Source organism: Bacillus rossius, chromosome 2 (assembly GCF_032445375.1).
Source record: "Bacillus rossius redtenbacheri isolate Brsri chromosome 2, Brsri_v3, whole genome shotgun sequence".
In the NCBI taxonomy this organism is placed as follows: Eukaryota; Metazoa; Arthropoda; class Insecta; order Phasmatodea; family Bacillidae; genus Bacillus; species Bacillus rossius.
The window spans coordinates 131,414,246-131,441,422 of NC_086331.1; the positions used below are offsets into that span (position 1 = coordinate 131,414,246).

At 37.6% G+C, this 27,177-nt stretch overlaps 2 protein-coding genes across 3 annotated transcripts in view; one reads left to right on the forward strand and one right to left on the reverse strand.

Moving 5' to 3' along the window:
- Positions 1–18,291, reverse strand: part of LOC134529839 (lysophospholipid acyltransferase 5) — a 51,228-nt gene extending 32,937 nt beyond the window's left edge. Inside the window, exons 1-4 of one of the 2 annotated variants that reach the window (XM_063364335.1) lie at positions 18,204–18,284; positions 17,943–18,120; positions 14,619–14,726; positions 2,253–2,375 (exon numbers count right to left, since the gene is read on the reverse strand). In XM_063364335.1, coding sequence (XP_063220405.1) covers positions 2,253–2,375; positions 14,619–14,726; positions 17,943–18,090 — 379 coding nt within the window. In that variant the 5' untranslated portion in view covers positions 18,091–18,120; positions 18,204–18,284. Of the gene's footprint in view, positions 1–2,252; positions 2,376–14,618; positions 14,727–17,942 lie in introns of both variants that reach the window. The other variant, XM_063364334.1, reaches the window with a different exon arrangement.
- A 6,035-nt stretch (positions 18,292–24,326) lies between these two features.
- LOC134529840 (ceramide-1-phosphate transfer protein) overlaps positions 24,327–27,177 on the forward strand; it is a 30,249-nt gene continuing 27,398 nt past the window's right edge. Inside the window, exon 1 of the mRNA XM_063364337.1 lies at positions 24,327–24,571. Within this exon, the coding sequence (XP_063220407.1) occupies positions 24,453–24,571 (119 nt within the window). The 5' untranslated portion in view covers positions 24,327–24,452. The remainder of the gene's footprint in view (positions 24,572–27,177) is intronic.

Here is a 27,177-nt window from a genome sequence, read left to right on the forward strand (position 1 = left end):
TATTTTTGTTTGTAGACCAAACTTTTTACATTTAACCCCAAAACTTCAAATGCCTTTAGTGGTCAGTGAAACCTTTCTAGACACACTTACGTATGTAGTACACTTTTGTCACCATGAAGAGGTACAGACCACAGCTGTGTCACATGTTTCAATCCTCTTTAACAGTTCAAAAAAACATGGTTTACGTGCATTTACCAATATTAAAAATACATATAGTACTTTTGTATTTGGTTCTCTAACCAAAGCGTCGGGCCAATAACAAAATCCACAAAGACCTACTATTCACAATTATTCTACTATGTTACTCAACTAAAAATTTAATCTAAGGAATTGTTCTGTTTTAAGTTATGGGTTTTATTTTTAATTCGTTATAATACCATGTGACGTGATCTATGTCTGTCCAATTGCTCAACTGTTTTGTTTTTATGTTAGGTATTAAAAAGAAAATCACTTTCGCAATAAAGCTATCATCATATTTGTGTGTAAATTATTTAATGCCTATAAAAAAGTTATTTCAGTAGTTATAGAGACACAACAGGCCTGTACAGCTTGCCATGGCTTAGGACTTGAAGATTTATGGGTTATTTGATAAGCTTGTGATTATCTTTTAACTGGACATGCTTCAGTTTAAGCTCTAAAAATTATTTGCTGTATTTTTATGTATTTTGTAACAGCAGTATATACTTTACAAAAATTACAACATGTGTTAGGTCAAGCTATTGTTAATTCATAAATACAAGTCTAAGTTCTGAAACAATAATATAAATTCCTGTCTAAAATGTCAACAATGAACATTAACATATCATTTTGTTTTCAGTTTGTTTCCTAGAGATTTGGAAAATGTTCACAAGAACACATCTTGTACAATTATCAGACATTTTTCTCATGGTGTGTTTAAAATTGACTGTATTTCGGTCAGTATATTTAAAATTCAGTAGTGCCAGAGTGGAATTATACAGGTGAGTGCAATTAATATAATTTTGCTAGTTAATTTTTTTTTTCAATGTAGTACTTTCAACTAAACATTTTAGCAAGAAATCACTAAAATAAATTTCAAATAGAAATAACAACAAAGCCATATACTTGCACAGTATTTGTTGTTGATGTATAAAATGTTGCATGCAGGTGCTCCGAAAAGCATAGTGAAGCACATTTGAAATTAAAATATAAAAGGAAAAAAGTTTGCAGTTCACAATTTTGCCTATGCATGACAATAAACCAAAATTAAAAGACCAAAAATACAATCTTCAGAATTTTTGAATTATGTTATCAGAAGACTCTAAATTGCAATTAGGTATCTGAGAAACAACATTTCTGGGATTATTTTATGGCTTGTTGAAAGGTAAAATATATTTTTTAAACCTAAATAATTATGGCAAGGGCCAATATTTTTCATTAATTAATGTCACTAACACATTTCTTTGTGATGCAAAATTTTATATTTTCACATTACAAAAAATAATTGTCAAACATTAATTGAGCAGAACAGTTTTAGGTGTTAATAAATAAAGAAAAAGTTAATTTGAGTAGGACAGTACCTATTAAAAATATTCAAGGGATCTAAGTACCAAACAAAAAAAAACCAGTATGAATTGAAGTATTGCCAAGTAAAATTTTAATAGGCCTATGAAAAACTTTTTTTCAATAAATATTAGTACATTTCTTTCACACAGTTGCTGTCAATCACTTTGACTTATTACACTCTCTCTATCTACAGAGCCATATAAAACTTATTAACCACATCCTCAATATTTTGTAATTTGCTTAAGCTCCTTACAGGCTTAAGAAAAAAAAATTCCAACAACTCCTTGAATACTCTTCTTAAAACTATAATTACTATAGTTATTGCTGTGAATGAGTAAAAAACCCGGTGGCAAGAATTACCCCTACTTCCCTCTCATTCGTCTCCTGAACTGAGCCACACTATTAGCCAATACACTCTCCTCATCTACTCCCCTATCATATCAATCCTCATTATAACTCTGTATAGGGCTACTGTCCTATGATGCTATTGGAGACTATGACATGACATGAGCTGACTCATCCACTCATAGGTTCCAAACAGACTTAACAGTGGTTATGACTGATTCTTATAGCAAAGTGCTTTACAATCTACACAATGGGTCAAGCTGCATCTGCCATAACACACAATTTTTTTTACAATCCCACCAGCAAAAGTCACACTAAGTTGAGCCCACAAATAATGTTTAGTGTGCAGCTAGCCTTCGGGCACTGACTATACACGTACTCACCAGTCAGTAAATAGCTCATGCTGAAGATAAAAACAATGGCCACGGAGAGAACAGTGCCACCAATGGTAAGCAAAACTGCATACACAACCACCACAGAAGCCATGGAATGCACAACCTCCCAACCTGAAATCGAGAGACTGCATTGGTGATACCAAAATAAAAATAAAAATTGTTTGTTTATCATACGTGTTGGGGAGAAATACGTTACAAGAAATCTTATTACCTTTAAAAAATTATTGTTTGTGTAACTGAAGCAGTAATCAGTAAAATTATCAAAATTTTAAATATGTCGTCTAGCAAACTACTTGTGGAATATAAGAAGCAGTCATGTTCAAGTAAGTGTTTAAATTTTCTAAGCATGTCATATAATTTTATATTCATTAGTAATAATCATATTGCTTTTGTATGGTTATGTACATGATATCAACAGTTTATTTTCTATGAGCTCATCATTCCATTCTTTATAAAGGCTGGGCATATTTTTGAGATGTGTCTGCTCCGTGCATGAAGACTACTGACCATAGCAGGTCAGACACGTGTGGCAGAATGCCGGACAAATATAATAAACATGTATGCATCTAGATATTATAAATTAGCTGTGTGATAAATTACATTTCCTTCCCTTATAACTATCCTTCCCTTTAGATCCAGGAAAAATTTAAATTTTGTTATTCACATATCACCCTACACATATCTGCAAGAGGTGTGCATTTAACTTAAGATTTTCATATAGTTGAAGTTCACTGTTGTTTATTAGCCAACCTGCAACCTCTGTGATCACCTCCCTACGACCCACACTTAACCAATTACGATGGCTTAGCCGAATGGTGCAACTGTATCAAGCATTCACACCTAATACTCAGATGCTTTACCGTTTACAGCGACGCTGAAAAAGTTGATAATTTTATGCATGATAATTGGAAAACTTTGTGATCACAGGGAAAAAATCTTTGGTTGCATTATGTAAGAAAAATAATTTAAGGCATCGGTTCGGAAGAATTTAATTTAATAGGACTAGGAATCATTCTGATTAGTAGAGCCCATAAGTAAGATTTGATCTTTTTGGTTCCACTGCCCCATTCAATTCATTTATACTAGCTTACCCACATAGAATCATGTTAGTGCATTACAAGTTTTTATATTAAAAGGAAATAAATTTTTTTTGACAGTTAGAACTTATAACTGATTCTCTTTCTAAATATCACTACTAAAGAACTAATACATTTCTACTACCTGATTTCTATTTATTCTGATGTTGCTCAATGCTGCCTTCTTTAACTAAATCATTTGAAGCTTCATTATTTAAATTTCATTATTCAAGCCACTGACTTAGAGAAGTGAGTTTTTATGTTCACCTAATGTTTATTAATGTTTTAGTTATCGCCAAGAACTGCAATAATTGTTCAACACTCTCGGGCATAGTATGAAAAAAGTACCTACCTTCTTACAAACCAATTTCAGAAAAAGGTTGAGATAACTATTTAGGCCTCCAATAGTCACATGTTCTATTGAATGTTTTTTTTTCTTCAAAAATTGTCTTAAATTATTTTTTTTGTGATTTTTACATAAACTTAATTGCATATTGAACAACATGATGTTTCAAAATGATTCATTGAATTTCACAAGCATGTAACATTGACATGAGTAAAGATATAAGCTTCAGGTATATTTTAATATACATATAATAAAGTTTTTTATTTACTTAAAAAAAAATTTTTCACACTGCAGGTACTACCGTCGAATGCTCAGAGCAGTATTTTTACTGCCGTAATATTGACGGAAATCACGTCGAACGGTGGTAACCGACTCTCATTTCTTGAAACGGATAACACAAAAGGGTTTTTGTTGCTGTGTTGTGGCCATCTCGCCGCATTATGAGCGTGCATGCTAGCAGTACCGCTGTCGCATCACCAGGGCGATGCCTATCTACCAAGTCAACGTGCCGCGGGTTTAAAGATATGTCCTGGATGCCACGGACCGGGGCGCTTAGAGCATGGACGTCTCAGTGTGTGACAGTTCACTGTGTATTTCCTTACCGGGGCATCGGGACGTTCCTGACTCGCTGCAACTCCTCCGCTATGGGTAACGTCTCCATGCCGGGTGGCTGATAACCCCGGTCTCAGGGGTACCCATGACACAGTGCCCAACCACTGGGTCGGGAGATGTACAGGGTGCATGACAGCATGTGCCATGGGAAACTAGTTACCATTTGCTGCAATGTTCTATCATCATTTATGCAAACGTTATAGCCTTGTGAAATCGGATGAATCATTGTGAAACACAATGTATATCTATTTTTTATCCTTTGAATAGTTCAGTATGATCAGACAACTTCAAAATATTTTATTTTGTAACCCCACCGATTAAGCTAATTTTTTGTATGATGTAAACTTATCTAATAAACAGATAATACCTTTACAAGTTTGTGCTACCGCCCATTATTTATCAAGTATTTATGGTGGCTTTCCAACTCTAAATTTTTTTAGCATCTTTTTTCTGTGATTTGATTGCTGTTATAAAAATTAAAGAAATTATACAATACTGTGGCCGGCAGGGCCACATTTTTACTTGTAATTTATTTTTGTTGCTGGTCTCTAGTTTTATATGGTTTTTTATTTCACGTATTTTTACGCCCTTTTTAATTAATGTTAATTTATCTGTAAATTTTTTTAATTATATTTGTTTCTGTTAATTAGTTATACGCCGTTTGGTAGCTATCGATTATGAGTTTAAGAATATCGATTGTGTTTCACGTAAATACCACTTGGTGAGCGCCCGGCGGTTGGCTGATGACGTCAGACATTCGGCTTGCCGGGAAGAAAAAAATCAGCTGGGGCGAGAGAAGTTGTGCCGAGCGACCGTCGAGGACAGAGCCATGTGACGGCGAGACTGGTGTGCCGGGCGGCGAAGAGTATGGGGTGGAGGCTCCACGCTGGGTGACAGGGCAATGGTTTGCCCTGTGATACTGAACTTATCAAGGTAAAGAGAGGCCGCAATTTTGATTTTTACCCTCGTGGTGCTGCACTGGTTTTTGGCAAACCTAGTGAACTGTGTATTTTCCCATACTAAATTTTATTTGGACGGAACTTTTATTAGCCAGTTTGGTGAAGAGGCCCATTTGTTTCACACGTTGTTCCAGTGTGGGATTTTTTAAAAAAGGTCGCCCGTTTGCCTGTAGTTGTAATAAAAGTATAAGTTTGGAAGAAACGAACATTTTGCAATTTGTTTTTGAGACTTTGTCTTCGGAATTGGCATACTTAAAGTTGCATTTAGCTAATATATCAGCTTGTGCAGTATTATTAAAAGTATGCGATCGGTATTGGACTACATGCGCAGCCTGATGTTGGTTGGTGCGGCCATTCTACGTTTTTATGAAATCATTGGCAAGTTAATAAAGAAGTAAGACTTTGTTTGAAGTATATGATAAAAACTTCGGTGGTAACATAGTTATGTTACGTGAAGAGTTTTTGCTACATTTCCCTTAAAAAAAAATAAGATAATTTTTTTTTTGGTCATCGTTCACGCCTTTGTGAATTCGTACCTATGGCCCGGCGTGGCATTAGACTCTGGAGTTGGTGAGGAAGGTCAGGAAGCCAGCGCACGCCTAGGATATTAACTTTGTTTTTTTGGCAAGTCTTTAGCAACGAACATCTGAAGAAAGACTAAACCGTTGATTGAGAGTTTAAGAACTTTATTTAAATAAATTTTTTGTACTTCAGTTTTTATTATTGTAGAATTTTTTATATATTTGTATTGATTGTCTTGTTTGATTTTTGGTATTAGGGCAGTCAGTAAATTTTGATATTTTATAGTGGCCACGCCTCACGCCCTTATATATTTTTATACTTGTTGTTATCAGTATTTATATTTTTACGATTTTTTAAAGGTTATTGTTAGTATCGCAAATGGGGATAAGATGCTGCCATTATTAACGTCAGCTTTTGTAACTAAGCTTGTATGGTTATGTATAGTAAAAATTATTTTTGCAAATTTCTATTTTTTAATAACATACGTCCAAAGTCTTGCCTCTTGTTTGTTTAATGGTTACTCTGCTAATATATCCTTTCATTTTTTTGGCCTGACCCCTGGGCAGTGGTGTGGGGAATTTATATTGTTTAGCTTTTTTATGCCTGGTTTTAATATTTATTTTTTCCCTTCGCGCCCAGAGTGAGTCGGGGACGCAACCCCTCTTCCAATTGAGGAGGAAGAAGGGTTACAACCTGCGCCACTCTGCTAGGCAGAGACTTTGGACTTTTGCGATTTTGCTGACTTTTTTGATTTTTTTAATAATGTCAGTTTCTTGGATTTATAAACTTCCCAAAGAACAGGTTTACGCTAATTTGCAAGCAGCGGGAGTAGAGAGTGGTCTGGAGGATGACATTGATACCTTACGCAGGAAATTAAGTACCCACATTAAAGAAGGGAGGAAAAAACCTGTTGAGGAAAATGTGGAGAATTCGGAGATCAGCCAAGTAAATTCATTGAATACTGCTATGCAAAGTAAATTACTTTTCAAAGAACTGGATAGGTTGCCATCTTTATGTTCCGGTGGGCCAAGTGATTTAATAAAGTTTTGCTTGGGAGTAGATAGTTTGAAAACTAATTGTTGTTTACAAAATGAGCAAGAATTGTTAAGGTGTATTTCGACTAAATGTAGCGGGATCGCTAGAGACGTGATTACGTCAGGTATAAATAAGTCTGTTGGATGGTCGGTAGTGAAAGAGAATTTGTGGGAATATTTGTGCCCTAAGAGGGTGAAGGACGATCTAATTAAGGAATTGATTTTCCGTTTTCAACGGGAAAATGAAAGCACCTTAGAATTTATACAGGATATTAGAAATCACGTTAATGTATTTGGTCTGCAGTTAGATGATCACCGTTTTGTAGCTATTATTTTGGAAAATCTAAATCCTGCCATCAGACACGAATGCGCATTTATTGGCAGACCTAATAGTGTGGAGGAACTCAACACTTGGGCTATCCAGGTAGATAATATTTTTTACGCTAAATGTGAATTCGATAAGTGTAAAGGCAAAATCAATTTTAAACCGGTTTGTTTTAAAACGCCGGGTAATGAAAAAATTGATAAGACTTGTTTTAAGTGTAATAAGGTAGGGCATTTTGCTAAGGATTGCTCGGTTTCGGAGGTTAATAAATTTGTTTGTGGTTTTTGTGGCAAATATGGTCATTTAGAAAAATTTTGCTTTAAAAAGAAACCGGAGCAGGAAAGACACAAGACATGTTTTAGGTGTGGCAGCATGGACCATTTGATAAAAAAATGTAATCGCAAGAAAAAATTAGTTTGTGGTTTTTGTAATAAAGATGGTCATAATAGCGGGAAATGTAATTTCCGTAAGGAAGTTAAGAAATATCGATTTAACAATAAGCATAGTTTGGCGGTCATTCAGGCAAAAAGAGGTTTATGTGTCAAAGTTTGGTTGTATGATCGTGAGATAGAAGCTTTACTTGATACGGGGGCTAGTTGTAGTTTCATCCAGCAGAAATTTTTGAGTAATTTGGTGCGCGATCATAAATTTTTGAAAACTAAGATCGTAAGTAGTCAAGGCATTAATGTGGCCATGGCGGACGGGCAAAAGGTTCAGGTAAAGGTAAAAGTATTTTTACATTTTAAATTGGAACATTTATCTTGGACACGTGAATTCTGGGTAATGCCCGATTTGATCCATGAAGTAGTTTTGGGAATGGATTTTTTAAATGATAGTAAGGCTATAATAGTGTGCGGCGAGAAAGTAATGAGGTTCGATTTTAATGATAAAATTAAGATAAAATTGTGGGAGAATAAAAAAAAAGAAAGGTGGTTTGTGGTGGTATCGAAGGGTTAGAGCAAAGGTTGGGTGAGAAGGAAAAATTGCAGATACAGCAATTAAGCGAGGAATATAAGGATGTTATCACTACTAAAATTGGCAAATGTACGCTAATGCCATACAAGATCGTGCTGGTAGATGAAACCCCTATTAAATGTGTGCCGTATCAATGTGCCCCGCCTAAAATGAAAGCCTTTCGAGAAATTATTAATGATTTACTTGATAATAAGGTAATAGTCCCTTCTAAATCCAATTTTGCCTCACCTGCCTTTTTAGTAGATAAGAAAAATAAGGGCAAATATCGTTTGGTCCTTGACTATCGCCTCCTTAATGACAGGGTAAAACTAGATCCGTTTCCCATGCCTAAAGTTGAAATTGTTTTGCAATATTTGGGAAAAGCCAAGTTTTTTACGGTGCTTGATTTGAACTCGGCGTTTCATCAATGTGAATTAGAAGCAAGTAGTCAGAAATTTACCGGGTTTGTCACTCCTTGGGGGCACTTTGAATGGACTAGAGTGCCTTTTGGGGTGAATTTTGGGGCCCAATGTTTGTCACGAATTTTAGGGCACATATTACAAGAATATCAGTATAAATTTGTAATAAGTTTCTTGGATGATATTTGTGTTTTTTCAAATAGTTTTGAAGAACATATAGAACATATAAGAAAAGTACTTGAGAAACTAAAGGGAGCCGGCTTTACCGTAAATCCGGAAAAAATAGTTTGGGCCCGTAGCGAGATAAAATTTTTAGGATACATAATCCGAGAAGGTGAATTGGTCATGGACCAAGATAAGATAAACCCCATAGTTAATTTCCCGGCCCCCCGTAATGTTAAGGGAGTGATGCGCTTTTTAGGAATGCTTGGTTATTTTTCCCGTTTTATACCGAATTACGCTAACCTATGCGCGCCTTTAAATAATTTGAAAAGGAAAGATGTTAAGTTTGTATGGGGGGAAGAGGAAGAACAGGCCTTTAGGAATTTAAAGAAAGCCATAGCTCAACCCCCCATTTTAATACTTCCGGATTTTGAGCAAAAATTTATTGTGCAAGTGGACGCTTCGGGAGTAGGTCTGGGGGCGGTTTTGTTGCAAGAACGTGAGGGAGGTTTAAAACCGGTTATGTATGCTAGTAAATCCCTAAATAAGCACGAGTTAAAATACAGTGTATATGAGAAGGAAGCATTAGCGTGCATATTTGCGTTGGAGAGATTTGAGAGTTTTCTTGAACATGAGAAATTTGAATTATGGACTGACAACCAGGCTTTGACATGGCTTTTTTCCCACCCGCGGCAACTAGGGAAAATAGGGCGGTGGATCATGCGGTTGACGCGTTTTCGTTTTGACCTCAAACATATGAAAGGACAGGATAATGTAGTGGCCGATGCCTTATCGCGCATGTTTGATGAACATGAGTTTCAGTGTAAAGACGAAATGAGAACTGAAGACAAGGAAGAATGTAACATCCTGAGGGAATTCCCTCAAGGATTTATTGATTTGCGCGAAATACAAAAAGAGGATCCTGAGACTAAAGATTTAATAACGCGTTTGGGACAGGATACTACTATAGACTTAGGAATGAAAGACGGGCTTTTGTGTTGGATGAAAGATGGAGAACATAAAGTTTTTGTTCCTAAGGGGGTAAGGAAAATGATAATGCGGTATTACCATGATTCTAATATAGGCGCGCATGGCGGAATCGAAAAAACTATAGATAAAATCTCTAAAGAATTTTTTTGGCCAGGTTTGAAAAAAGACGTAAAAGATCATGTTTTAAGCTGTGAAGATTGCCAGCGCGCTAAGCAATCTAGACATAGTAAGATAGGTAAATACTCTGTTGAAGCTCTGACTAGACCTTGGGAAAGGGTTTATTTGGACATTTTTGGGCCCCTACCTAGATCATTAGGGGGGAATAATTGCTTACTTATAGCGGTAGATGGTTTTTCTAAATTTTGTTTTTTTTTGCCTTTGCGTAATATGAAAAGCGAGAATATTATTAAGGCTTTAGAAACTAAAGTGTGGGGTTTGTTTGGTAGCCCGGAGCAAGTAGTATCAGATAATGCTACATATTTTAAGAGTAAGTGTTTTGAAGTGATGTGTTTAGATTGGGGTATAAAACATATTACTACCAGCCCCTATTATCCCAACCCTAATTTGGTTGAAAGGGTGAATAAAAATGTCAAAGTGGCCCTCACGATTTTTCATCAACGTAACCAACGGAAGTGGGACAGTGTTATCCACGTATTAAATTTAGCTTTTAACATGACCATACACAGTGGTACTAAATTCACACCATCGGAAATTTTTTTGGGAAGAAATGTACCCCATCCTTTACTAAATTGTTGGGGTTTGCGTCCAGCCCTTTTGGAAACCCGAAGCCCCCGTTTGTTGGAAAAAATGTGGGAAGAAGCAGCCGAAAATCTGCAAAAGGTTAGAAAGAAAATGAGTAAGTTTTATAATAAGGGGCGAGTGGATAATGTATTTAAAATTGGTGATGAAGTGCTATGCAGGCAATTTGTTTTGAGTGACAAAGTAGGGTATCAGAGCTCTAAGTTAGAGAATAAGTATGATGGACCGTATAAGATTGTAAAGATTTTAGGGCCGGTTACTGTCTTGTTGGAAGAAGTTGAAAGAAATAATAAGGTAAAAAAGGCCCATGTTAGTCATTTGAAAATGTTTGTAAGGCGGAGTTCCTAAAATGAATGTGGATGACCCTTTTAGGGTGAATATGGCTAAATATTTTTATTTTTATTTTATTTGGAACTTACTCTGGTATGTTTTTTTTTTTTTATATAATTTGTAGTTGTGGTTATTTTTAAAATTTTCTTTGCTGTTTAAATTTTTTTTTTGTTCAAGGCGGAGGTTGTGGCCGGCAGGGCCACATTTTTACTTGTAATTTATTTTTGTTGCTGGTCTCTAGTTTTATATGGTTTTTTATTTCACGTATTTTTACGCCCTTTTTAATTAATGTTAATTTATCTGTAAATTTTTTTAATTATATTTGTTTCTGTTAATTAGTTATACGCCGTTTGGTAGCTATCGATTATGAGTTTAAGAATATCGATTGTGTTTCACGTAAATACCACTTGGTGAGCGCCCGGCGGTTGGCTGATGACGTCAGACATTCGGCTTGCCGGGAAGAAAAAAATCAGCTGGGGCGAGAGAAGTTGTGCCGAGCGACCGTCGAGGACAGAGCCATGTGACGGCGAGACTGGTGTGCCGGGCGGCGAAGAGTATGGGGTGGAGGCTCCACGCTGGGTGACAGGGCAATGGTTTGCCCTGTGATACTGAACTTATCAAGGTAAAGAGAGGCCGCAATTTTGATTTTTACCCTCGTGGTGCTGCACTGGTTTTTGGCAAACCTAGTGAACTGTGTATTTTCCCATACTAAATTTTATTTGGACGGAACTTTTATTAGCCAGTTTGGTGAAGAGGCCCATTTGTTTCACACGTTGTTCCAGTGTGGGATTTTTTAAAAAAGGTCGCCCGTTTGCCTGTAGTTGTAATAAAAGTATAAGTTTGGAAGAAACGAACATTTTGCAATTTGTTTTTGAGACTTTGTCTTCGGAATTGGCATACTTAAAGTTGCATTTAGCTAATATATCAGCTTGTGCAGTATTATTAAAAGTATGCGATCGGTATTGGACTACATGCGCAGCCTGATGTTGGTTGGTGCGGCCATTCTACGTTTTTATGAAATCATTGGCAAGTTAATAAAGAAGTAAGACTTTGTTTGAAGTATATGATAAAAACTTCGGTGGTAACATAGTTATGTTACGTGAAGAGTTTTTGCTACATTTCCCTTAAAAAAAAATAAGATAATTTTTTTTTTGGTCATCGTTCACGCCTTTGTGAATTCGTACCTATGGCCCGGCGTGGCATTAGACTCTGGAGTTGGTGAGGAAGGTCAGGAAGCCAGCGCACGCCTAGGATATTAACTTTGTTTTTTTGGCAAGTCTTTAGCAACGAACATCTGAAGAAAGACTAAACCGTTGATTGAGAGTTTAAGAACTTTATTTAAATAAATTTTTTGTACTTCAGTTTTTATTATTGTAGAATTTTTTATATATTTGTATTGATTGTCTTGTTTGATTTTTGGTATTAGGGCAGTCAGTAAATTTTGATATTTTATAGTGGCCACGCCTCACGCCCTTATATATTTTTATACTTGTTGTTATCAGTATTTATATTTTTACGATTTTTTAAAGGTTATTGTTAGTATCGCAAATGGGGATAAGATGCTGCCATTATTAACGTCAGCTTTTGTAACTAAGCTTGTATGGTTATGTATAGTAAAAATTATTTTTGCAAATTTCTATTTTTTAATAACATACGTCCAAAGTCTTGCCTCTTGTTTGTTTAATGGTTACTCTGCTAATATATCCTTTCATTTTTTTGGCCTGACCCCTGGGCAGTGGTGTGGGGAATTTATATTGTTTAGCTTTTTTATGCCTGGTTTTAATATTTATTTTTTCCCTTCGCGCCCAGAGTGAGTCGGGGACGCAACCCCTCTTCCAATTGAGGAGGAAGAAGGGTTACAATACTAACATAATGCTTTATATTTGAAAGTAAAGTTATAAGCAAACAACTTTTTTTGTGTAGGTAGGATAAAAAGTTTTACGTAATACTTTTTTTGGTTATAATAAAACTTTTCCATTACATCTCTTTTGAACCAATTTGTATTTAAATTCTTGGTCTTAATCTTAAGCCATAAGTAAAAATGTACACTAAATACTTAGTACCAACAAAACTGAAGAGAGTCATATTCATAATCTCCACTAAGACCAGTTTATACTTTTTCTTTGGTAAATATGTAGTTGGGCAATATGTGTTAAAAAAAAAAATTTCATCCAAAAATATTTTTATTCTATGGTTAGGTCAGGTCAGTTACATTATAAATACTTTAAAACTAAACAACCATTAAAATTAAGTCATATTTTTAATGTCCGCTTAGTTTGAAAGTATTTATAATGTAACTGACCTGACTTAATCCACCATTTTAATTAATTAGGTATTCACGAACACACAGCAAAATAAAAAAATTGCAACGGTCGAATGATTGCACAGGTCTTGTATTACAAAATAAGAATGGCGATATCTCCTAAAGTATTTGTAATTTCTTATCTCCGCCGTGTTTTATGAAAAGAAGAAGTTAAAAAGCATAGAATAAAAGTATTTTCGGAATTTAAATTTTTTTTAACAAATATCGCCCAACTACATATTTACCTTTTATTTTATTTTACTACCCACCTAAATATGTGAATAACAACTGGGTCAAAATGCTTTCAGAGAACATAGATAGCTTCTCTGACTTGAAGAATGATCAAAATTATTAAAAAAAGAATACCATAAAACAATGCTGATATTCTTAATCACTTCTTAATGTTTTCTTTCCATTTACAAGAGCACTTGAAAACATATTTGAAACATTAACATTGTCCTTGTAACATAGGCACTGTAAAATGTTTTTGACTTTTCCATTAAACATATAACCAATCAAGAAAGGGTTTAGTCACTGCGAAAAAATTTATATATTTACTGCTTGTTTCACCAGCTTCAATTTCATCTTTGTGATTGAATTCTGCAACATTTTTAGTGCATAGTTCATAATATAAATTGTTTACACAACTCTTAAGTTTCTTAGGTTGTGAGGAATAAATTTCTTTCAGTCAGTGCTTCAATAGTCATTATCACTCTAGAACTAACCTCTGTCTTATACAACGGTTGCTATGGGTGAAACTGTTTCATGTCTTCATTTTCGTCCCTGCAGTTTTTCTTTTAGCAAGCAGTTACATTATTTTATTTTTTACTTTCATTATAGCCTTACTTAATAAATATAAGAAATTGCTTGAAATATCATATCTATGGGTATGTATAAAAGAAATAATGTAATATTTGTAATTCAGATTATCTGAAAAAATGTTATCATTATTTGTTTTACTTCAAAGTTATATGTATGTAACACTAAATATGTATGTGTATTTAAAACTGTGAACATGTAAAACTGTACGTATGTGTATAACTGTAAATATGTAAATGACATGTTCCATAGCCTTATGGTTTCTACCAAAAGAAGGCTCAATGGAATACAAATAAATAAATAAAATAAAATAAATTAATAAAAATAGTCTACATTAGTCCCCAGAATCCATCCAGCACATTCACTGTGAGTGTAAAGCTTCAAGTTAAAAAAAAATTCCCCCAATACAGCCGGCAGTGCACAGGACAACTGGCCGAGTTAAGATGTATGCCAGGGAGACAGACACATCCCAGTCTCTCGCATTTCACAGCTAACATGTTAACATATGAACAACTTTCTTGCAAAAACTGTCAGCCATTTAGAAGGAAACACAGAAAATGGCAGAACATATAATGCATGCTTAGCAAACTTAAATTGATGACAGATTTAAAAATTTTAATTTACAATAAATCTATATATAATCTATCAATTTCAAAAGTTATCAGAGTCAGTATAAATACAACGTTCAATACAACATATTTATAAAAATATGGTTGATTGAAGTACATGATCATATGCCACTTACCATAGTTAAAATAACCCACTGACAAACCACTCAATATAAAAAGAATATGCTGTAGAATTGGTGACTTTCCATAAAGAGAGTACCTATGAAGTAATGCTAAGGGATAACCTGAAAATGAAAAATAATACATTATAGCATAAAAAACAATTATTTTATTATTTTTGTACAATTTAACAGCTATGGGCCATTAACAGAATGACATGTATAGTTAACACACAAAAAACACAAATTACACTCAACAGACACAGCTAATTTTTTTTTTCACCCTCATTTCAAGTGAATATTGTTCAATGTTCACTTGAAATGGAAAACAAATTAGGGTATAAAACATTCTTGGCCCTCACTGTAACTTTCTAACATTAAATGCCCCCTTTTTAAAAAAAAAAATCCTGCTACACTTCATTCCTAAGGATCTCTGGAGAACCACAGGCTCAAGTTGCAGCTAGTATCAAGAAAACTGTAGGCAGGGCCCACAATCAGGGCAATCTCTCGTGAAGAAGTCTCGGCCACTCTAATAAAGTACATATAACATAAATTCACATAACTGTATTTCCATTACAGGATTTGAAATTTGCAGCAATATCTTTGTTGCATCACTTGATACGCATCAACAATATTTTCATTATTTATAAAATGCCAAACTTCATACAAGTAGTACCAAATATTGTAGAAGAACAATATAGGAAACTCAGGCCATTTAACATGGCGAGCGCTGGCGACACATGACTGCAGCGATCCTAGCGGCTCAGCCTGAAGAACGCCCGCGAAATTCAAATTTCTGTGTATTATAATGGGCGATTTCGGCACATTTTTTTCTCTCGTCTTTTGAAAACGTGTTATCGCGAAATGAATTTACCATCCTTGTATTTGTATTAAAACCGTGTTTCATAAACAGAACACGTTTTTTACAATCTACAAAGATTTAGATAAGATCTGAAAAATGATGTCATTTCAAACATAACAGACAAACTAAAGGACACAGATGAGACAGCATTTAACAATTAAATATACACTATATAGTTTACTTAGTAAATATTCCGCGAAAAAATTAAAAACAGGTAATTTCCTAAGGAAGAGTTCATCTGGAAAAAAAATTAAAAATATAGAAAAAAAATTAAGAGATACTTGTTCCAAAAACAAAAGTGAGAAATCTCAATATCGCTATTTTTACCTAACCATTTACAAAAATTAAAGTAACTTAACTGTAGTTAACACAATGTAAGAAACTGTTCAAAAAAAATTTACAGTATAATAAATGTAGCTAACCTAACCAACTATTTTAGTGTTTTTAATGTAGCAAACAAAATTTTCACAACTGTTGAAATAAGTAAATACTGATGAACTCCTGAAATATAGCAGTTACATCATTAAATAGAATGAAAGGAACTAAAAAATACAATTTCTAAATTATTTTGGTTTTTTTTCAAACAAGCATCTACTTAAAAAAAAACATTAAATATCTTAAAAATGCTTTTAAAATTGGTTTACATTGCAACAAAAAAAATTTTAAGAGCACAATGTTGTAGATATGTAATCATAATATCTTTCTTTAAACTTTCTGGTTATCTCATTTGTTTTAGTTTCCATAGTGATTCTGTATAGTTAAAACAATGGGAAGGGCATTGCTTAAAACAATTTGACAAACCCTTACCTCTTATCATTTTTAACATTAAAAAATTGAACATACATTACCTCACGTTGTTTACTCTCATGTTCCACTCTGTTTGACCTACAGGATTTGAGTTAGGTACTTATAGTAGCCTAGTCATAAGGGCTGAGTTTGAACTGAACGTCTCAAGTGTAAAACCTAATATGGTATAAATAAATTATCGTAGACCACAGGGTAGTTTAAAAAGTAGCTATCTTGGCAGCACCCCTTATGGGCACATAAATTACCTCTGGAGTTTGCACATTTAGCCAAGGTAAGAATGCAAGGAAGTAAAAAGTTAAGAAATTTTTGAATTTCAGAATTAGCACAGAGGGATGTTATTTTTTGTAGTCTAAAACAATTAGGATCATTTATGAAAGCATATATTTTTATTTATTTAGTTTGCAGCTCCATAATATAAGATTTCATACAGGGGTGCCTCCAGGACCGGGGAACCGTCTAGGGCCCCGTTCCCCCGTCCTTACCATCCCTTCCACTACCACGCAAATATTGTATCAAACTTTCTTAAAATAAATTAGCAAAACCTATTTGGCTTAGTTTTAAGTCCCAGGTTCTTTTAGACTTTTTTTTAATTTAATTTTTCTTAAAATTTTTTGGGGGACCTTCGAACCCACTTTTCTCTAGGGGATATTCCATAATCCCAACTTAACTCCCTGCAAGACCCCCTCTTCTAAATACTAGGGCCCTGCAATTTTTATTTTTTTGTGCCTATTCAGTCTAGTACACAAATGCTGTAGTCATATAATAGAAAATTTCTTAGTGATGCTCACTATTTACAGACAAAATCGGCAGAGAAATATTAAGAAGATTATTCAGTAACTAATCCTACAGTATAACAATATTTGGTATACCTATCAATAAGTGAAAACTTTTAAACCGTACAAAGGTTATCATGGTTATGAAGTAGTGGAGTGGGTTACTTACAGTGTTTCGTCCTTTGGAAATCTAAAAAAACGACTTCGAACAGTTAGCAACATCGTAATTGTTGCAACCAAACGTTGAACAAATTTTTCCCGCCATAATAAATTACAACTACTGAAGAAAACTTTTAAAAAACGTGAAATAAAAAATCACTAAAATAACATTGTCCCAAATGCACTTACGCTGTAGGACCAGGCCATGCCAATAGAATGCGCTGCACAACGTGACGCCCGTTTTTTTGGCGACTTTCCTATATTGTTCTTCTACAATATTTGGTAGTACCAAAACAGATACAAAAACATAATTATCATGGCAGTAAGGCTACACTGATGTGAATACAACACTTCAACTATTGGTAAAAATTTTCTCAGAATCCATTTCGAATTTTCAAATGCTGTTTTCAAGGTAAATAGAGGAACATCTGTAAATTATAAAAACCCCATTTAAAAAAAAATTATCAGGCCTGCCTATAGCACAGGACTTTGTCAAAAACCTCCTCGAAATGGATGAAGCAGGCATTAACCTGCTTTCCCTCACTGACTACCTGTACCAAATCCTCCAGACCATTAACCAATCTACTGCATGCAATAAATTAAACTAGACAAAAATCAAGCTTTCAATTACAAAAATAAATAATGAAGCGACTATATTACTAGAAAACTAGGCCAACAATGAACATGTTTGGTTTACATGAACCACTGATGTACCTGAAGTAGCAAAACCATAATTCGTACCTGCTAATATTGACAGCAGGAGACGAAGAGCTGGCTCTGTTGCACCTAAGGCAAAGGCAACATCTCCTAAAATACTACTACCAGCAGACTGACCATGACTTAGCGGATCGATGTGAACGTTAAGACTAACAGGAATGTTGTCAGTCATGTTTCCACGAAGCTTACGTATTCTGTCGAGCTAAAGACAAAGATAGTATTCTTGAAAATAAGTTTCGAACGCCAACAATAGTAATTTTAGTTTAGTAAACATTTATGAATTACAAAATTATCTGAATATCATGTGCCTAAATCCTCTTCCCCCAACATTATCTTTGAAAACTACTGCAGACAACCTCACATTCCATAGATTAGGAAGAAATAACAAATGTTCACTTCAGATATACAATAAAATATAAACCCTCGTTCGCGACACAAATAAACAATAATGCTTAAATACAGCTTTAAGATAATAACTTATTTTTATATGATATGCGAGTGAGGGCTAAAATTATTTTTGTGCGGATAGTTTGATCGAAAAAGAAAATAATTTATTTCTATCTACACATAAACAGTAAGAAGTTTCACTTCTGTAGTGCATGGACTCCATTCGCACAAATTTTTGTTTCGATAATTTTCATGTGCGGTATTATTTGCAATATTGCTAAGATTACAATTCACATTGTTATAAGATTTTTTTCCTTAATCTCACAAAAAAACAGTGTATTTGTAGGAGGGGGTTTGGGCTATGGTGGGACACAGATGAGCATCAGGTTGAAGCCTAAATGCCTAGTCATACTGGGATTACCCAAGCAGGGAAGTGTCGCATGCATCGTGTAATTTGTTTGCAAACAGCGATGGAAGCAGAGCATGATGTGACAGTAATGGCTGCATCATGATAGCTGAGAGAGGAGGAAGTACATGGCAACTCCCACTTGTACTCTGTGTTGGGTGCAATGTCTGAAAGGGGAGGGGTGACTCCTGTTGATCCCCACCCTACCGAAGCATAGTCAACGACCGTGCATGTGCCTCACAGCCTCACATCATGCACGCGCGCAGCCAACACGGGTTGTCACAACAAGCAGCAACAGCAACAAGGCAAAGTTGTCGTCTCAACCACACACTTCAGGTACTGTGATGGTCAACAATATCATTGGCACAATAAATGTGTCAACAACCCACACAATAGCAGGCTGGGAAATGGTTGTATCACATATATGCTGATATTTGATTAAGATATGATATTGATATTTTTACAAGGACAAATTGACCCTTTGACTTTTATCATAAGCTGTAGGCCACATAGGAAAAACATTTATTCGCTACCTTATTGGAATATCTTGAAATGCCACCCTAATTAATTAAAATATTTTTCATTCTTTATGATATTTATTTGTTTACAAACTTGATATGAGCATAAAACAATCAAAATATTGTAGTCACTTTGACGTGTCCCGGCAACAGCGTCGGGTGATGGAGTGGCGTGAGGTGGGGCGAAAGGCCCACTGGTAGGCTGGCAGCTGCTCCTTGACTCACAGATATTGGCACTAACCTGCCCTTTTGCTGGGCCAGGGGTAGAGGAGGGGTGTGGTCAGGCACAGTGCGAGGAAGGGGCGTTAGTTGGTGCCTTAGAGCGAGCACCCGAAGGCCTTTCCAAGGGGAGGGGAAGTGGGGCTCCTAGAGTGAGCACCCGAAGGCCGCTCTAGGGGAGGAGATTTAGAGCGGGCACTCAAGGGCCGCTCCAGAGGGAGGTGGGGTTCTAGAGCGAGCACCGAAAGGCCGCTCCAGAGGAAGGAAGAGGAGAGGTGAGCAGAAAGCAATAACTCAATTTCCGACTATCTGCTTTATTTCCCCCAGATTTCTCTGGGGGTAGGGATCTTTGGCTAGGCCGCCGATCAATCATATTGCCATTCGGGGCAGTTAGTGTGTGCGAGACCAGAAACCGTAGTTTCTATAACTCGGTTAGTGCATTGTAAATCAGGTGCACCCCACACTTTTGTAGAATCACTTGGATCATCGGGCGGGGCATGTGTCTTGTGGGATAAGTTTCGACACACGGGCCTGTGTGTGTTCTAGTAGGTAGTGTAATGCTAGTAAGGTTACATGTACTTTGTATTTGGCTAGGCCATTTCCTCATATGCTCGGCCAGGAGCGTGCGATAGTGATACTGGGAATTTTTACGTTTCCAGAACTCGCTATTTGGCTAGGCACATGTCGACCTAGCTTAAATACAGGTCCTTCAGACATTGGTCACTGACAAGAGCGACATATTTTGCCCAACACGGGTCATCCTGTGCCCTCCCAATAATTCACACACCAGGACACTATTTACTTATAACATACATAGCACTGACACACATTTTATATTATACAGTCATTAATAAATCCATATGCACTGACTTGTCCCGGGCTTCTGAGAGGGGCACAGGGAGGAGCGGGAGCGGTCCCCGATCAGGGGTCGCTGCCCAAGAGCAGGGAGTGGTAGGAGCGGTCCCCCAGAGAGGTCGCTGCCTACCAGAGAAGGAAGGAAGGAGGAGGAGCGGTCCTGCAGAGAGGTCGCTGCCTACCAGAGAAGGAAGGAAGGAGGAGGAGCGGTCCTGCAGAGAGGTCGCTGCCTACCAGAGGAAGGAAGGGGGAGGAGCGGTCCTCCAGAGAGGTCGCTGCCTAAAACAATACTGCTCAAGAATTCAGTCACTTTTATTGGCCCAGAAATACTGGGAAGAGCTTTCCGCCTGGCTTAGCTCAGCCAGGGTAAATATACAAAATATGTACATATTCAGTAGGGAGGGCACATCTGTACCCTTCCTGTGCATACATATTCGACTTACAAAACTCTTTACATTCACTTGTATCATTAACAGTTTCTTGTCACAACACCATATATTTACATATTTGCCCTGAGTTAGACGGGGCAGGTAGACAAAGTCACCTTACTTTACATTCCCCTTTGTCTGCCATCTAGGGGCGGGTGGCGAACTAAATGTCCTGCCCATAGAGTGTGTAGGAGGGGTGGCGCACCTGGGGCTTGTGCTATTATACCAGCCGAGGCCAAAATGGTGGACATGACAATTCGCCCCCCTCCCTCTGTGGCCTTGACTGGGATCGTTGCACATGCCAGGAGTCAGCACCCTGGGCTTAAGTCCCAGGGCTGGCTCCTCTACACTGGCCACTACACTATGTGGAGGATAGACGGTAGCGGGCTGGTCTGCCCAGCTGTTCCCCTGGTCGTAGGGTCCTGGAGGTAGTTGTCCTGGTGAAGAGGGGCTAGTAGGTTCCTGGGGTTCGGGGTTTTTGGACAGATCTGTTTTCCGTCTCCATGGCTGCAGGTGAATCCTGTTCTGGGGAAACCATATTCCTCGGTCTGGAAAAGGCTCTTTCTTCCAGTGGCATCTTGCCTTTGAGAGGGCGCCGCTCAGCGGCTGTCTCCATGACTGCATGGTCGATTTCCCCTTTGGGGTTCCTCCTTTCTGGCACCACTGAAAACCACTGCTCGAGTTATTTTGGCTTAGCTTGGTTGTGGCAGAGCGAAGGGAAGGAGTTTCTTGAGGTCTCTGGTCCCCTTGCGTCAACACAACCATAGGTTGGTCTCTGTGTTGTGCAGTGCAGATTCCAGGATTAGGGTTACCACCACTTTGATTAGGGGCATTCAGGTTACCCATTCCTTTGGTGCCCCAGTCAAGAGTCCGGCGGGACGTTCGTCCGAAGTGTATAGTTTGATCTTCAAAGTCCAATATCGCCTGCTGCTGCGTGAGCCAATCTTGGCCCAGCACAAGTTCTTCTCGAAGGTCCTTTGCGACTAGACATGGGATCTTCATCTCCACATCGGCTATGCAGCATTGTACCACAGCATTGCCCAGTAAGGTCATGGTGGATCCCTGGGTGGCAAGCTGTGCCATTTGGGGTTGGGAATTAATAGGGGTCCCTATTATCTGCACAACACTCTCGCGCACATAATTAGTGGTGGCGGCTGAGTCGATAAGAGCCTGAATGGGCTGTGAGTCCAGTTGCACCTTGACTCTTGGCAGTTCTTGTTGTGGGTGGTGCTGTATGCACATAAGGCTCGGGGTCGGTCTACCTTCGAGCCGAGCTTGGGAGTTGAGGTCTTCTACCTTCGGTGTAGGTGTAGGGCTCGTTGGCACCACTCTTTCCCTCCAGGGGTCTACTGTGTTGAGGCTGTTCCTTTCAGACTGTTTGCAGCGGAGCACTGGGCAGTCTTGGTGAAAGTGTTGTTCAGGGCAGTGCCAACACTTCGGCAACCTTTTGTTGGGGGTAGCATATTCTTGTACCAGGGTTGGTGGTGAACAAGGTTTACTTGTTACAGTGCCCCTAGTTTCGAGACAGTCTCGCTGTACGGCAGTGGCTCGAACCATAAGTTCGGATAAATTCTCGGGAGGCGGATGCCGTAGAAATGGCCGTAGGTTGGGCCGCACCAGCTCCAACAAGGTAGGAAGAAATTCATTTGGGTCTCTCCCTGGGTGTAGCCTCTTATAAAGTTTCCTTTTCTGTAGTAAGAAACTTTCGACATCCTCTCCTTCCTTTTGTTTGGTACCATATAATTGGGCAGTAAGCTTTGCCAGTCTTGATTGGTTTCCAAAATGGTTCAGGAAGCCCCCTGTGAACTCTTCCCAGGTGTCATACAGCCCTTCATGGTTATTCCACCATCTAGAGGCTTCCCCAAGTAGTAATGGACCTATCTGGTCCACCCATTCGGTGGGGTGGATTGCATGTGCCCGTAGGGCTTGCTCCCATTGGTGGACAGATTGCACAGGGTCCTCATGATCCTGCCCTCTAAAGGGCCGAGGTACACTTGCAGATCCTGTACTTGAAGGTAACGTGGGATTCACTCTACACTGGGCGCAGGTAAACGACATCCCAGCAAGGTCCAGTGGTGTATCTTCCCAGCCTAGACAGGCGAGATGGTAGTCGCGATGGCAGGCCTGGCAGGTGACGATGACTAGGGCTGTCTTTGGGCAGTTCGGCGCGAAGCAGCGCCGGGGAGCTGGAACTGTTGGCTTCTTTTCTACCAGAAGTTGTCTGCAGGGCTGGCATATTTGGATATATGCCTGTTCACTGACTTGTTCCACGATACCAAGGCATTGTAGGTGAAACTGGGCATTGCAGCATACACAGGGAATGCTGGGTCCATCCGGTGCACTGCAGCGAGGTGCGGCACAGGATCCAGAAGTCATCCTTCAGTTGGGTTGGGCGCCACCAGGTGTTTTCTGCACTCCTAGAAGTGGATGTGGCTCTGGCTGTGCTGATGGCTCTCGTAGAGGCAGGGCGTGGTCCTCAGGTTATCCAAGCTGACTGGCCCCACGTTGGGCGCCAAATTGACTTGTCCCGGGCTTCTGAGAGGGGCACAGGGAGGATTGGGAGCGGTCCCCGAGCAGGGGTCGCTGCCCAAGAGCAGGGAGTGGTAGGAGCGGTCCCCCAGAGAGGTCGCTGCCTACCAGAGAAGGAAGGAAGGAGGAGGAGCAGCGGTCCTGCAGAGAGGTCGCTGCCTACCAGAGGGAGGAAGGGGGAGGAGCGGTCCTCCAGAGAGGTCGCTGCCTAAAACAATACTGCTCAAGTATTCAGTCACTTTTATTGGCCCAGAAATACTGGGAAGAGCTTTCCGCCTGGCTTAGCTCAGCCAGGGTAAATATACAAAATATGTACATATTCAGTAGGGAGGGCACATCTGTACCCTTCCTGTGCATACATATTCGACTTACAAAACTCTTTACATTCACTTGTATCATTAACAGTTTCTTGTCACAACACCATATATTTACATATTTGCCCTGAGTTAGACGGGGCAGGTAGACAAAGTCACCTTACTTTACATTCCCCTTTGTCTGCCATCTAGGGGCGGGTGGCGAACTAAATGTCCTGCCCATAGAGTGTGTGTAGGAGGGGTGGCGCACCTGGGGCTTGTGCTATTATACCAGCCGAGGCCAAAATGGTGGACATGACAGCACTGTTATAACATTCAAAAACGCTTGCTGCCATCTATGGTATGTTTGTGGCACCCCTCGTAGCCTATATTCCACGGCTGGTGTAGAGAAGCCTGTTGGGATACGGCTTACTTTGCGAGGCGGCCATGTTGGTTGCAGAGAGAGGAGGCCGAGGGCAAATATAGGACACAACAACTTCTTGTAATTGAATTTACAATAAACTTTAATAAAGTTAAACTTTACTTAAATACTCTATGTTAGAGAATCGCATTAAATGTGGTTTGGAGAGAAAATGTTTATCATTAGTTTAATAAGGCTAGGTAAATATAACATTCTTTAGTCATATTTATTTTTATGATAGTGCTGCGAAATTGGCCTTTAATCGAAAAGAACGGTAGTTTCGAACTTTCGATTCTGTCGATAGTTTTTAATCACTGGTGCTTATCATTAGTTACAGCCTTGGTCCTTTACATAATCCTTGGATGTTTATGTTCAATAGTTCAATTATCAGTTGGACTTTGAATTTTGAGGTTATAAGTAATCATTTTGAAAGTGAATATTTTTTTTAACAGATTTCGTGAATAATATTTTGTTATTCATGGCGAACAGTACAAATTTTAATTTGACCCACGTTCATGAAGCATTTTTAAATGCATTGGTGGAAAACGACGATGTAGCAATGGATTCGTATTTAATTGCTTATAAAGAACTTTTTAAGTTAGTATGAAATTAATGTTACTTGATTTTTCTGCATTCGTGTATTTATTATTATTCCTAGTAAATTCCGGTGTTTAGCGGTTAATTTTGGAGAGTCGTGGTGATAATTCTGAGTTAGTGCTGCTTTTCTGTAAAAAATATCCGGAAATGTTTTTGGGTACACTAATATCTCGTTAAACGGTGTTTTTAATTCACTTTGGCGAAGGCAGTTGAGTCACTGGGAATTGTGTGATGAAAAGAATGGTAAATGTTGAAGATTAGATTTTTCCATAAATGCTTGAAAAATTCTAAACTATATTTAAATACTTTGACATGTTTTATAATCATTCTGTAAAAGTGCATTCAATTTTTACAAATTGTGGTAATTCTGTTGAAGAGCCACTTTCCTGAACAAAAGTAATTTTTTAATTCCAAAATGGTGTTTTACTTCCTGATAATGGTAATATTCTGCCCTTGCGGCTTTTCTGTCAATTAATACTAAATTTACGAAAATATTATTTTTTTTCTGGTTCCTCAGAAATCACAGTTCATAGCTTGCATGATAGTACTAATGCATTAATGCAGCTGCTGTAATTTTTTGCTAATACGCAGATCTAGATAAAGATTTTTATATATGTAGAATCACAGGATTGGCAAATCTAACATTGACAACAGTACATTCCGAGGCTGCGTTCATGCATGTTCGGTGTAAATATTACCAATTTGTGATATCATTAGAATTATCAATTTTATTAAGTTATCTACATTAAAAATACCAAAAAAAATTTGTAGACGGTCAATTAAGTTGGTATAGCTATGTTAAAAATACTGTAAAATATTTTTAATGGTTGCTTCAGAATTACCACATAGGTTAGCAGCTGGTTCACATCAGTCTATTCCGAGGCCCAAACAGTTCCGAAGTTCACCGAAATTTGCTCCTCATACGAGCAGCTTAAATAGCACATATTTTTGATTAAAAACATGAATGAAAGATGTTCGTATTGTCTTTGATAGACTTAAAAGTGATGGAGAAATTAGATAATTGTATAACTACATTAAAAATACTTAAAAGTAGTGTGGATGGGTGATTACGTTAGGTTAGCTACATTAAAAATACTGTAAAATCGTGTGAACAGTTGGTTAGGTCAGGATAGCCACTTCTTAATTTGGTAATTCCTAAGCAACCATTAAAAATATTTTCTGTATTTTCACTAGCTATACTAACCCAACCAATCGTTCACACTTTAAAAGTATTTTTAATGTAGCTAGCCTAACCTAATTGAGCATTCTCACGATTTGACTTCAGTACGTCAAAACATACATACAGACCCACATGGGAAAGCAAAACAAATGGCAGGGTATGTGTCGAGGTACGGGTATTTTATTGTTGTCTATAAACAGTGATTTCTCATAAACTAGTAGGAATTTATTAATGCTTTTTTTTCAGGGTAAATACAGGATTGTTTTTAGTGTATGAACAAAAAAGAAATTTCAGAATTTTATTATTCATTTTTGAGAAAGTAGTGATGTAAGAGTTTTACCCTGACTTGTTTAACAATCATTTTCTAAGAGGACATTGTGATAGTTCAAGTAGTTTCCAATTTTAACTACTTATTAGGTTATGTTTAATGTTACAAATACATACTGTGTGATATTGTAGGAATTCTCAGGCTAGATTTGCTTCATTAAAAATTCTTGAATTAATTTTGGAATGTTGGTTAGGTTAGGTTAACTGCATTAAAAATACTGTAGTAATTGTTTAAATGGTTGGTTAGGAACTACAAATAAACTTAGCTAACCTAATTCATCCAAGCGTCCTCAATAGTTTATAGTATACAGGGTGTAAATGAAATGGCGGAAAATCTCGCAGATGCAGGTAGCCAGACCTACACCAAGAAGAATGGGTATAGGAACCACCCCTCTGTTGCCAATAGTATGGGCGCAAAACCACTGGGAATGTAGTGTTGAGGAAACGGTAAAGCGAAGATAAATCAACAACCACAACTAATGAAACGCTGACCTTCCGGATTCCATTAAGATGCATGACAACACGTATGCAGGGAATAAAAGGTGACCACAATTCCATCGCATACGTAGGAAACATAGCGTCGCCTCTGTTGTGTGCAACACGCCTAGTAGCGTCTTGCCAGCATGTTACCACATGCGGGCTGCGCGTGTTGCCTACCTGTCCGTATTGTCATAATGCTCTGACTTTGAGTGCCTGTATCTCAGAAACGGTTTGGCTGAGCGTGTTCAAGTATGGGGACCTTTTATGTTCCTTATGTCATTCCTGTTATTGTTTCACAACGATAGCTTAGAACATGCGTACAGGTACAGTAATACGTGCATAGTAATAGAGGCGACGCCATGTTGCACATATTGGCAACAGAGGGGTGGTTCCTATACCCATTATTCTTGGTGTAGGTCTGGCTACCTGCATCCGCGAGATTTTCCGCCATTTCATTTACATCCTGTATATAATCTAACTGTTCACACAATTTAAAAGTATATTTAATTTAGGAAACTTAAATCCAACCAATCACAATTTTGAAGTACTTTAATGTGTCTAACATAATCTAATCAACCGTCTTCACTGTTATAAAGTATTTTTTATGTAGCGAAGCTAT